Source organism: Diabrotica virgifera, chromosome 10, assembly GCF_917563875.1.
Source record: "Diabrotica virgifera virgifera chromosome 10, PGI_DIABVI_V3a".
Lineage (NCBI taxonomy): Eukaryota > Metazoa > Arthropoda > Insecta > Coleoptera > Chrysomelidae > Diabrotica > Diabrotica virgifera.
Window position 1 is genome coordinate 21,899,191 of NC_065452.1, and position 14,271 is coordinate 21,913,461.

At 32.5% G+C, this 14,271-nt stretch overlaps 1 protein-coding gene across 1 annotated transcript in view; it reads left to right on the forward strand.

Annotated features, from left to right (window-relative positions):
- LOC114338335 (protein trachealess) overlaps positions 1-14,271 on the forward strand; it is a 192,002-nt gene that overhangs the window by 136,411 nt on the left and 41,320 nt on the right. The window contains exon 6 of the mRNA XM_050641585.1: positions 11,518-11,639. Within this exon, the coding sequence (XP_050497542.1) occupies positions 11,518-11,639 (122 nt within the window). The remainder of the gene's footprint in view (positions 1-11,517; positions 11,640-14,271) is intronic.

The following is a 14,271-nucleotide window of genomic DNA, read 5'->3' on the forward strand; positions in this document are numbered from 1 at the left end:
CACGTACTGAATAAAAGGCATGGCTTATTAAGAATTGCTTTAAGTTTTTTTGGAAAGTTCTTAGTGAATTAAAATTTTTAAAACTAGATGGTAGTGTATTAAAAAGTAGGGAGCCTGCATATTTAGTAGATTTTCTAAATTAGTATGAATATGACGGGGAAGATATATTATCCCGGCGTTTCTTGTGTTATATGCGTGTAAGTAATTTGCTGTTTTAAGATCATTTAACTTAGTGAACGTGCGTGACAACAACCTATAGATATATATTGGAGCAAGCGTAAGAATGTTATTATTTTTAAAACATAGAATAGGGGCGTTGAAATTTGGTGGGTTTTAAGAGGTAGTTATTGAGCATTTTTTGATATACAATGAGGGATTTAATATTCACCGTTGGCGCGCATACGGGTAATATGACCGATCATATTACCCGTATGCACGCCAATGGTGAATATAAAATTCTTAAAAATAAAAATGTATACCATTTTTATTCATTCAGTTGCGGTGCGAAACCAAAACTGTCTTAATTTTTACTCAGATCAGAGAGTGCAGCCAGCACTCTTATCGACGATTTCACCTCTTGTTAGAGGTTCATCAGAGACTGCATAGGCTGCTTTTCTCTGGCCCAGGTAAAAATCTTCGACATATCCATCTCCCACCGCAACTGACGAGATGGTAGTAGGTGCCTAGCGGCATCTGCTAAATAAAAGACTAAGTTTTTCAACCTAATAAAAATATTTGTAAATTAAATATTTTTAAAAGATTTTTAATTGAAAAACTTTATTGGCCCATTTCCTGGTGACAACCTCCAAGGCTTCTACAATATGCAAGCACATGGATGCTGCAGTGAAGACTAAAGGGAAGGAATTCTACACTATGCAATTCACAACCCCCGTCTGCAGCATGGTACTTTGGAACTTTACCATGCTGCAAACGGGGGTTGTGAATTGCATAGTGTAGAATTCCTTCCCCTTAGTCTTCACTGCAGCATCCATGTGCTTGCATATTGTAGAAGCCTTGGAGGTTGTCACCAGGAAATGGGCCAATAAAGTTTTTCAATTAAAAATCTTTTAAAAGTATTTAATTTACAAATATTTTTATTAGGTTGAAAAACTTAGTCTTTTATTTAGCAGATGCCGCTAGGCACCTACTACCATCTCGTCAGTTGCGGTGGGAGATGGATATGTCGAAGATTTTTACCTGGGCCAGAGAAAAGCAGCCTATGCAGTCTCTGATGAACCTCTAACAAGAGGTGAAATCGTCGATAAGAGTGCTGGCTGCACTTTCTGATCTGAGTAAAAATTAAGACAGTTTTGGTTTCGCACCGCAACTGAATGAATAAAAATGGTATACATTTTTATTTTTATATTAGTATTACTCCTATAGAGTAACTAGGTCCATTTTCCGTTGGAACTTTACCATGCTGCAGACGGGGGTTGTGAATTGCATAGTGTAGAATTCCTTCCCTTTAGTCTTCACTGCAGCATCCATGTGCTTGCATATTGTAGAAGCCTTGGAGGTTGTCACCAGGAAATGGGCCAATAAAGTTTTTCAATTAAAAATCTTTTAAAAATATTTAATTTACAAATATTTTTATTAGGTTGAAAAACTTAGTCTTTTATAAAATTCTTAATTTTATGTCAAAAAATTCACAATAACCAACTCTTAAAATCCACAAAATTTCATTTGCATGTCTCAACCAGTTATGGAGCAATAAATAAATCGTCAGTTTGTAAGAAAAATTTCAACACCTTCTATCTTGCAAACGAAGCATTTACGGACATACGTTTATAAAGCAAATTGTTATTATTATTCATGCAGAATTACTCCTTAAAGTTTGCCATACTTATTTAAAAACACCCTGTATTGAGGAAAACAAGGCTACTTGTTAAAGTAATTAACTTTTTTATTATCCAACATAAGCGAATGAATTAAAAAACAGAATGTTAAAAAAACATGAGGCTGTAGTTGTTTTAATTTCAGTATTTTATAAATGCTAGAATATTCCACAGGGTGACGCGAACTTTGAGAAAAAATCACAGTTTGATTGGTACACCCGGTATACAATGACAATTTACCTGTCTAACAACAATACAGCGATATTGTTAAAAAATAACGCTATAACATGTTAAAAAATAACTTAAATCGGACAAGTTTAGGAAATTCGAGACATTAAAAATGACCAATTTTTAAGGAGTGGCGTTAATTACTTGGAGAATTGTACTTTTTCTCCAAACGTATATTATGAGATTTCCCTTTTTTCTAATTAACGATTTTTCTGGATACTAGAATTGTTCTTGTAAACAAAGAGTCGTAATGTTGATTAATAAATTTTATCAATTTGGGTGTTCCGTATAGTCCTTACAGGTTATGAACCATAGAGATGTATGATTCTTACAGGAAACTATGGTTTTAACATGCAGAAAGTGGCTTGTGTACGTGGTCAATTGTTATTCCAAGTTGTCACTACGTGTCACGCCCAGGAATGCCGGGTTGCTTGCTCCTGCTACTGCTTACTGCTCATTGTTGGCTCTTCAGGCCGTTCCGTTGTTTTATTTTTTACGTTTCTTTGTGTTATTTTTGGTTATTGATATTATACAACGAGCTAAGAAAGACATTGTTTGAAAATGTATACAAGGATTTTTAAAAATATATAAATATATCATACTTTTTGCCAAAATAGATAAAGTATTTATTAAAAGAAACATAAAATAAACATTAGAAGTATACAAAATAAACTGCTCGTCAAAAGTTAGGGATATAGAAAATTATGCTCACTTTTAGCTGATTTTTTCGTGAACAGATTAACGGATTCCGCTAATTTTTTTTTTATTATTTTAGATTTTCCTTTAGTATTTACACAGTTGCGCAAAGGTTTACTCAAACTTCTTTTTTGTACTTATACCGGGTGGGGGAAAAGAAATGTTTTTCTTATGTTAAGTTTGTAACACCCTGTAGGGAGGACGAGGTACAAATGTTAGTATACATCGGAATCGTATTGTAGTCTTATGTTTTTTGAACATTTTCTTTTTTGAATGTCCATGATATCTTTAGAAACAAAGACAATAGGTGGTTTTACTCTTTAACATGTGTTTGAACTGAAACAAAACTAAATTACCAATAAAAATAATAGTTAATAAAACTTTCAAAACAGAAAGGCACATAAGGTAAACAGTTCTTATCGACACCTATAAGTGTTATTTGTCGACCAGGTAAGCGGTATGCACAGCGCAAAATAAGAGAGATGAGATTGTTTAAGGAGGGGGTATAGTTTGAAATCAACATATCAAGCACATTTTTGTGAATTTTTTTCGAAACTATGGTAGAATTATTTTATTTTTAAATTAAATAAACACATTAAGTACAATTCAAAGAATATTTAAGAAAAAATTCAATCCAAAATATTGAAAAATAAGCCATTGGCGACAAATTTTGGCAGGCAGCTCAAAAAAAATGGATTTTGCGGTGGACATCAGAACTCATCACTGGATTATACGAAACAAAAAATTCAAAAAGATTTTATTAGCTTATGAGTTTCAGGAGGTAACAACGTCGAGTTTTTTTTTTATTTTTAATGATTTTTGAATTTTTGGTATCACTCAAAAGTCAAAAATACGAAATTTTTGATAAAAATTTTGTGAAAACCAACAGATTTAATATTGTTGAACAAAAAATAAGCACAAAACGAAAAATATCTCGACGTTGTTACCTCACGAAATGTCCAAAGAAAATCTATGCAAAATATCAGGTAGATCGGCCGAGTAGTTTTTCAGTTACAATGTCCACCGCATTTGAAAAAGCAGTTTTGAGAAAAATGCGTTTAAAGTTTTGACAACTGCATCTTCATCTTCTTATTTGTCTGCCAAATCGTAAAGTGATGAATATTGGAATATGTTTTTTAAATTAGGGAGTAATCTACAAAAGAGAAGGCGAACAGTTGTTTAACGTTTCTCACTACGCTCCGGCGTGCTGGCGCGAAGCCGCGGCAAAGCGAGTCGAAGGTAGGGATATTCAACACCCTGTATCTCTGGTAATTTTACTCCGATTATTTTGAAATTTTCAGACAGTATTCTTGAAAGTATGCACTTTTATTTGAAATAATAAAAAAATTTAAATATTTCAAACCATACCCCCTCCTTAATGGACGCTCTGTGATGTTTTGGGTGGAATTTTCTTGAGAATAAGTATGAATTTGGTGTCTACGTGAAAGCTCTTTAAATAACGAGAGGCACATTACACAGATTTTTTCTTTGAACACTATGTTCCTTTCGCACTATACGTAGGAAATAATTTCATCTTAGTGGTATGATAAGACATGGCCTCCTCAGGTATCGCATATCATCAGTTTTAAAGAGTAAAACCGTCTGGTTTCTTTGTTATTAAAAATATCACAGAAATTAAAAAAAATTAAATATTCAAAAAATATGAGACTACAACATAATATCGATGTATGTCTTTGTGTCTTTTCCTCCATACAAGGCGTCTCAAACTTTTGTTTCGGTTAAAACACATGTTGAAGTACAAAAGCGTATATTATTTTCTTTGTTTCTAAAGATATCAGGGACATTCAAAAAACAAAATTTTCACAAAACATAAGACTAAAATACGATTCCGATGTATACTAACATGTGTACCCCGTCCTCCCTACAGGGTGTCACAAACTTAACATCAGAAAAACATTTCTTTTCTTCCACACGGTATAAATAAGTACAAAAAAGAAGTTTGAGTAAAACTTTGCTCAACTGTGTAAATACTAAAGAAAAATCGAAAATAATAAAATAAAATTAACGGAATCCGTTAATCTGTTCACGAAAAAGTCAACTATGAAAATGAGCATAATTTTTTATATCCCTCACTTTTGACGAGCAGTTTATTTGGCCTTACGAGAATAGGATAAAAAAAGGTGGTAGTAGGCGGTACTGTAGACTAGCGCGAAGCTTTTGTATTTATTTGTATTTTTGAAATTTAGATATTATTTTATAAATTAAATAAAGTAATTTTATTATTTCTTTTTTATTAACTCTGGGACACTTTTAAATGACATTTGATCTTTTCAAAACAACATTAAATAAAATACAGTTCTGACAGGTACTCGCAGTCCCGTAAAAAATGTAGTGATGCATATTAGGCCTGGATCCCGCGTACCAAAAAAAAGTTTATTAATAGCAAGCTGAAAATTTGTTAATAGCTTAACGGTGTCTAGTCGGACAAACTTTGATGTACGGGAACACTGGAACAGGGAAAGTTTTAATTGTGGAACACGTTACAGGTTTCGAGCATCAGATTTGTTACCCTTTCATTAAACTCTCATGTCATTTGAAACTGTCTTTCAAACTGTCATTGGAAATGTTCTATGTGTCGGACTTATTAAAATGCCCAACATATTTGCCGACCAAACATTTTTTCATATATTATATAAAGTTTGCTATTGAATAAACTTAAAAACTTATTTCTTCGATTTTACCCTTCATAATCAGCTGGAAAAACTCTTTCTTAACATTCTAAATATGTGTCCCAAAATATGTCTTTCTCCTTTTATTTATGGTCAAAAGTTCTCTATCTCTTCCCATTCTGTGCAACACCATTTCGTTCGTAACATGATTGGTCCATGGTATTTCCAAAATTCTCCAAAAAGTCACATCTCAAAAGCTTCCAGCTTTCTCATTAAGCCAACATTAACAGTCCAAGTTTCGGCACCATAAAGAAGAATAGAGAAGACAGACTCATAAGTGTTTCATTTTGTCCAATTGTTCAATATCTTCTTTTTTATCTAGATCCTTGTTATGACTTTATCCCTCTTATTGACAACCATGGATTTTGTTTTTAAGGTTATTGTCAATTTGGCTTCAGAAATGGACTGGGAACCCGGGACGCACTCTTTGCACTAAATGTGTTATTGCAGAAATGCCGAGATCAAAGGACAGACGTCTTTGCTGTATTTATTGACTGTGAGAAGGCCTTTGATCGAGTACATCACAAATTAATTAAAATATTAAAGGATAAAGGAGTTGATAGTCAAGATGTACGAATCATAAAAAAATTATACTGGCGTCAAACAGCGACAGCTTGCATAAATGGAAAATCAACAGAAATATGCAAAATACAAAGAGGTGTCAGACAGGGTTGTACACTGTCCCTACTGTTATTCAATTTATATTCAGATAGAATATTTAAGGAAGCGCTGCATAATTTGGAATGGGGTGTGAAAGTTAATGGAATTCTGATAAATACAATCAAATATGCAGACGATACAGTTATTTTAAGGGATGATATGAATAGATTACAACAACTTTTAAATGCCATTGACACAGTGGGAAGAGACTTTGGCCTAAATATAAACTGTTCAAAACAAAATACATGGTATTTAGCCGTTTGGCCCATCAAGATTCACGGTTATATGTTGATGGTCATATAATTCAAAGAGTACCCAGTTTTAAATATCTTGGTTGCCATATTACTGAACAACTATATCCAGATAAAGAGATAAAATGTAGAATCGGGATAGCCCGCACGACATTTTTAAAAATGAGGTCATTCTTCTGTAATGATACCTTGCAACTTCAACTTCGAAAGCGCATGATTAAATGCTACATTTGGTCAGTCCTCTTGTATGGTGTCGAAGCATGGACATTAAAAATATCCACCATTAACCGTTAAGAGGCCTTCGAAATGTGGCTGCACAGACGTATTCTGAAAATACCATGGACGGCTATGCTGACAAATGTGGCAGTCTTTAAGAGAGCAAATGCTACGCGCGAGCTGCTTGATAACATCAAATATAGAAAGATGGCCTATTTTGGACACGTAGTAAGGGGAGAGCGATATAATATTCTTCAACTTATTATGATGGATAAAATCGAAGAACGCAGAGGAATTGGTAGAAAGCAGGCCTCTTGGTTGAAGAATATCCGAGAGTGGACAGGAATAAAGAAAGCAGAACATCTATTTAGAATAGCTCGAGACAGAGACAGTTTCGCCATGTTAATCGCCAACGTCAAGGGGACTTGATAGGGCACGTTAAGAAGAAGAAGTTAAAACAAACTGTTCCCCAGTATTACAAATTGTGTTTAGTAGCGTCTGCAGGTCTTTCTCACTTCCAGCGATAATGACTGTAACGTCGGCATAACGAATGTTATTTATCTTTTCACCATTTATCTTTATTCCTTCTGTACAATTTTCAAGTGCTTGTGTAAATAACTCTTCGGAGTATATATTATTAAATATGTAGTATCTAATGGTGAAAGTACACAACCTGGTCTCACTTCTCTACTTATCTGTGGCAGTGTGGCGTATCCATGCTATTTCCATTTAGTGCTGCCTCAGTTTATTGGTTTAAATAAAGATTGCTCTTTATTGGAGTACATTGGACTATTAAAGTACACACACATTCTTTTGTATTTACACACACTATATAATATATTATATTATACAAAGATGTATCGTTTAGAATGCTGATTAAGGTTTTGGTGCAAGTTTAACCCTTAACCACTGACATGGGGTATGGCCATACCCCATGAACATATATTTTGTTGAAACTTGTTTTCTAAAAGATTCCTATAAAACTATCTGTGTGTACCTTCAAGTGGTGTGTAATTGTATATATAATCAGTTACTCGTGTTACCCTAAGGTGTAAGAGAATTACTCCCAGGGTTACCCCTAAGAGTTTACACTTAAATTTCATGTACAAATTTTCCCCACTTCTTTTTGTCTCTTGCTAATATTTTTGCTTCCGTCCACGTTTTTCCTCTCTTCTTAAGTGTGTCTCCAATCACGTCATCCCATGTTTTCCTTGGTCTGCCTCTTCCACGTTTGTGTTGAATTCTTGTTTCCCACACTTGTTTGACTGGTCGGTTGTCATTCATTCTCTGCAAATGTCCCCACCAACTTAATTGTTTATTTTCTACAAACTCCAACACAGACGGTATTTCTAATTCTGCTCTGACATCTACATTTCTTATTCTATATCTCCTAGTTATCCCCTTGACCTTATGTAAATATTTCATATCCATCGCTTGTATTCTGCTTTTTTCTCTGTCAATAAGGACCCATGATTCAGACCCATAGGTTAGAATTGGTCTGAATATAACTTTGTATACATTCATCTTTGTGGCTTTTGATACTTCTCTTTTACTTATAAATCCTTTATTTAATGCATGGTATGTCCGAGCCGCCTTCTCTATTCTGTCATTTATTTCAACATTATGTTTGCCTGTTTCTTGTATAATTACTCCCAAATAGCGATACTGCGACACTTGCTCCAGTTCTTGTAATTTAATTTTTAGATTTTGTTGTTCATGTGATACTGCCATTACTTTGGTTTTACTTTTATTTATCTTCATCCCATTTTCTGCTAGTATGTCGTTCCATATTGTCAGGTTTTCTTGCAAAACTCTTTCACTTTCTGCTGTAATGACAATATCGTCTGCAAATGCACATTCCGTGAATTCTATTCTCTGGGTGTGTAATTGTACCTGGTCCCAACTGCTGCAGTTTTAGTATGGTTTAGTCTTTGAACTACGTTGGCGTAAAGTTTTCTTGCGGTATCACGTACCTCATGTCAGTGTTTACATTTCTATAGTTAAGAGCAGTCTTTCAAGATTATTTTTCTATTTTTTAGTTACCAATACTAGTTTTTTTGTAATTCAGTTTATACAGGGTGTTTCATTGAGAAAGTAACATACGTTAACTGTAGAAAGAGGACACTTAGGCGGTCTCAAAAATACCATACTTAATGGGTCTTACTCCATTAACAACAAAGATACTGGGTGTTTTATCTATTTTGCCATTTTCTTAATTGGTTCATAACTTTTTAACCACACTGTATATTTTTTTATATTTGGAACGCAAATATCATTTAAGGTGTACAATAAATTAATTTATTTACAATTGTTAAAAATCCAGGTCCGGATTAAAAAATATTTGAAAAATATTCCGACCCAAAAACAACACCCTGTACATTAATTTTTTTAAAATCGATTTTTCAGTTGAAAAGAGGATGAAAAACTAAATTTAGTGGTATACTTTGAATTTTCGGCAAAATGATTTTTCTGGTAAAATTTTGAATTTGAATTCTGAAATTATATCAATTGCGAAAGCTCTAAGCAGAAAACATTAAAATGCGACTTAATTTTAATTAATACCATTATTTAATCTAAATTGGTAAAATGTTAACATTTTAGTGTTTTTTAATTATGTGTGACAAACAGCTTATGGCGAATATTCATCTTTAAATAATGAATAAATAATAAAGGGTCAATAAAGAATACATCAATTTAATCAACAAAGTATCTAAAAATTATAACAAACAGCGAATATTTGCAGTATAATAACTATTCAAAACTAAAGCACTTATTCAAAATTGCCACCATAAAAAATTATTGTTATGTGTGCAAATGTTAATATATTAGCAATTTAGATTAAATCATGATATTAATTAAAATTAAGTTATATTTTAATTTATTTTACTTGGAGCTTCGCAATGCACATAATTTCAGAATTCAAATTCAAAATTTTACCAGAAAAATCATTTTGCCGAAAATTCAAAGTGTACCACTAAATTTAGCTTTTCATCCTCTTTCAACTGAAAAATCTATTTTAAAAAAATTTAATGTACAGGGTGTTGTTTTTGGGTCGGAATATTTTTCCAATATTTTTTAATCCAGACCTGGATTTTTTACAATTGTAAGTAAATTAGTTTATTGTACACCTTAAATGATATTTGCGTGCCAAATATAAAATAAATATATAGTGTGGTTAAAAAGTTATGAAACAATTAAGAAAATGGCAAAATAGATAAAACACCCAGTATCTTTGTTATTAATGGAGTAAGACCCATTAAGTATGGTATTTTTGAGACCGCCTAAGTATCCTCTTTCTACAGTTAACGTATGTTACTTTCCCAATGAAACACCCTGTATAGGATTTTGTAAGAACCTCCACCATTTTTTAAATATTATGCATGCGTTCATAATTTTCTTGAAAATAAAGTTTATTTTATTTGGAGCAGTATTTTATTCTATAGCAGTGTGAAGAATCATTCCGTAGTTGATGTAAAAAAACAAATATATAAGACAAACTCATATTAAAAACAAAGGAGAATAGGCAACGGTATGACATACCGCTTGTCAGAGTCTACGTCGTGAAACATCCACGTCAGTAGTTAAGGATTAAAATGAACAGCTAATGTTGTAACGTCCTGATCATAGCAAGACCAGGGCATTAAGCAACACCACACTGCTAGGAGAAACGAGGGGAGGAATTCCTCGAACATCCCTTAGGATATTCAAAAGAAAAACGTCCACCGTTCCATCCATCAGAATGGTGCTCTGCCCGACTGCTCAGCCCTGGGATCGTTCCCTGTTCGTTCTTCCTTCACACCCATCCCAGAAAGGTACAGGAAACAAAAAGTCTACCTAATCATTTTATTTACACTATTTATTCAGATATAAAAAAAATAACAAAAATCATTTTATTATATACAGACAACCAAATTAATTTTCTGAGCCTGTGACCGAGACCCTGCTGGTAATCGGTATAAAAGTTATAAAGATAAAAAATGTACTCAGCTTTAAATCTTCATGTCACACAGTCCTTAAGAGAGGTCCCCAATCCCTGCAGAATTTGTTGCCACCGGAAGTTATGGGAAGTCTAGGGCTGTCTTGTATAATTCATTCTACTGCTGCATCACGATATGGTTGCGAGCCAGTTCCGCTCTCCAAGGTAGTGTGTTTTCTTTTCCAGGTAGTACTTGACTAAAGTCTTCTTCCCGAGGTAGGAGCTAGAAAATTCATACAAGGATCAGTTTTCTCCCAAAAGAAAAGCCTGATCAGAAATAAAGCTGAGCATCGAAAGAAAAACGATCTCAACAAAATCTCTGATCACAGCGTGGTATTATTAAAAATAAAAAGAAACAGAAGGAATTCTATCAATTAAATATTATAACTATGTACAGGAAATAAAGTAATATATTATATACCAGAGAAAAAGAAATAAAATTAGAAAAGTTTGTAAGCTTTATTTCAAGGAGAAAGTAGGTATCTGCTGTGCAAAAGAAATAAGTGAAAAACTTAGGCCTAAAACTAAATAGTCAAACTTACCCGTATATCTAACGGCCTACACAAACACAATAGTTTATCAGAAATGAATAACCATATTTTCAATAATTTATGCCGAGATTGCTGTTAATTTTCGTGGCAATGGAAAAAGAGCGAGTACAAAGTATCGGTTTAAATACCTTCGGAGAGTTGAACAAATTAATTTGACGATAGTAGGGTCGCTTATAGAAATATATAGTCCGAGGGACAAATACCAAGCGGAGCTTGGTGTAGCGATCAGTCGGCTGATTGAAACGTTACAATGTTATTTTAAAATCCCGATCTGAAGATTACAAGACCTTGGATAGAATAAACGTATTCCTGCGTAACTGCGTAACCCCTCATTACGCAACCCTGCTAATATATGATTATTTCCGTCGTTTTTACAATAGCCGTCCCTTAAATGGTCTTTTCTTTTTGTTACAGTGTCCACGCAAATGACGTTAGGTTCCAACCCACCCTATAAGGGACTAGACAGAGCGTTTTGCGTTAGAATGAAGTCGACGTTAACTAAAAGAGGCTGTCACTTCAAGTCCTCAGGTTATAGGGTAAGTCCTACGATCAGATAGAGAGGTTTTAATAAATTTTAAAAATAAAGAACTATTTGAATATCTGTTCGTAAAGGTTTGGTTTAATAAATACAATATGTATACATGTTGTCGCAGACTAATTTATCCAGGCTAAATCTCTTAAACGAATAGAGATTCCCGAATGGGACAAAAACTGATATATTCCATTTGTAATACACTTTAATATGGCGTAGAAAGAATCATCCCCTAAATATTCATCCCTTAGTTACAACCCCTAACTTTATTTTTTTAATAGCATCCTGTACATGTTTTTATAGTTTTGTGTGGTCTTATAGCGTCTATTCAACCGATGTTTTAAAAATAAAATCGGTTCGTAAATGATCAATAAAATATTAGATTATTTTTTATTTTTGTAATGTGTCCCAGACCAGTTTTACCAGGCTATATCTCTTAAACGAATAGAGATTTTCGAATGTGACAAAAACTGATCTATTCTATTTGTAATACACTTTAATATGGCATAGAAAAAATCCTCCCCTAATATTCACTCCATAGTTACAACCCCTAACTTTAATTTTGTTAATAGCACCCTGTACATTTTTTTATAGTTTTGGATGCGGTCTTCTATGGTCTTTTTAACAGATTTTTTAAAAATAAAATGGGTTCGTAAGTAAACAAGGAAATATCAGTTTATTTTTATTTTTGTTAAATTAATCAAGATAGCCTTAAAAAATAGACTAGAAAAGAAATATGCTTTATTGTCACTGAAAATTTTATAATTTTATGGGCAAGGCTTACATGTAGAGTCAGAAATAACAACTTTCTTGATTAATTTAACAAAAATAAACTTATATTTTCTTGATTACTTACGAACCCATTTTATTAAAAAAAAATTAAATAGACGATAGAAAACATCCAAAGTTATAAAAAAATATACAGGGTGCTATTAAAAAATTTAAAGTTAGGGGTTGTAACTAAAGTAACTAAGGGATGAACATTTAGGGGATCCTTTGTTATTGTTATTTTCTGACTCTACATATATAAGCTTTGACCATAAAATTGTAAATTTTTCAGTGACAATAAAGCATATTTCTTTTCTATTCTATTTTTTAAGGCTGTCTTGATTAATTTAACAAAAATAAAAAATAAACTGATATTTTCTTGGTTCCTTACGACCCCATTTTATTTAAAAAAAAAGTCTGTTAAATAGACAATAGCAGCCACAGCCAAAACTATAAAAAATGTACAGGGTGCTATTAAAAAAATTAAAGTTAGGGGTTGTAACTAAACGATGAATATTTAGAGGATATTGTTTCTTCTCCATATTAAAGTGTATTACAAATGGGATAGATCAGTTTTTGTCCCATTAAAAAGTCTCTAATCTGTTAAGAAATATAGCCTGGATAAATTAGTCTGGGACACATAATTAACAAAAATAAAAAATGAACTGATATTTTCTTAATTATTGAGAAACAGATTTTATTTTTAAAAAATCTGTTGAATAGACGATAGAAGACCGCATCCAAAACTATAAAAAAATATGAAAGGTGCTATTAAAAAATTAAAGTTAGGAGTTGTAACTAAGGGATGAATCTTGAGGGGATGATTTTTTCTACTCTATATTAAAGTGTATTACAAATGGAATAGACCAGGTTTATCCCATTCGAAAATATCTATTCGTTTAAGAGATATAGCCTGGATAAATTAGTCTGGGACACTAAATAGGTGAGACAGATAAAGGGCCAATTCGAAATATCTCGAGAACTAAAGGTGACTGAATCCTGGAAATTTGAATTAAAGGGTTTTGAAGAGTGAGCTGTTTAATGAAAATATTTTCTTCTAGTTGATACTGCCAATTATACTGGAAGCTGCTTATAACTTCGTTCTTTTAAATCGGACACCCTGTATATTTTTACATTTTTGGATTCTTCTCGATGTCTTCTTTCTTAAAATATGAGGTTTTGTAATATTATACAGGGTAGTTTAGAAGATAATTACGTTTTTTTATTAATGTCGTAGCAAAATTCACACCCTGTAGAATTGTATTGATTTGACATCAAAAAGTCTATTTATATTCAAATGATTTTTATTACAGTCTTCTATTGTTAAAAATTATTAATATAGCGAAATATTTAATTTTAGTATAGAGGGTTGGTCAACAGTATCGTTTCGACAATCATAGAGTGAAGGTCGCTCCAATATTATTGTCTTCGGTGTTTTCAAAATAATTGCTATTGTGATATTTTGTGAATTTATTTAATTAGTGCTAATAAACTGATATATTAGAGTCATAAAGTTTTTCAACAAAAACTAGGTAAATATGGAAGCAGAGTCAATAGGTTCTGGCGAACCGCCTGACCAAAACAACTCTAAAAAAACTAATATGGATAACAACAGGTCTGTAAATAATTTAATCGATTTTGATAATAGGTATAAATCTGATGACAAGGCACCATTCTTTGTTTACATTGAACATAAAAATTCTAGTATTGGAAGATTATTTCCAATCAGGGTCGGTTCTTTTTTGTTAAATGATCCTTTAATAAAACATGATGTAGTAGACATAAAAACGGTAGGTATTAGTAGGGTAAAAGTCATATTAAAAACTTATTCTGCAGCAAATAAATTAATTAACCATGAATTGATAATT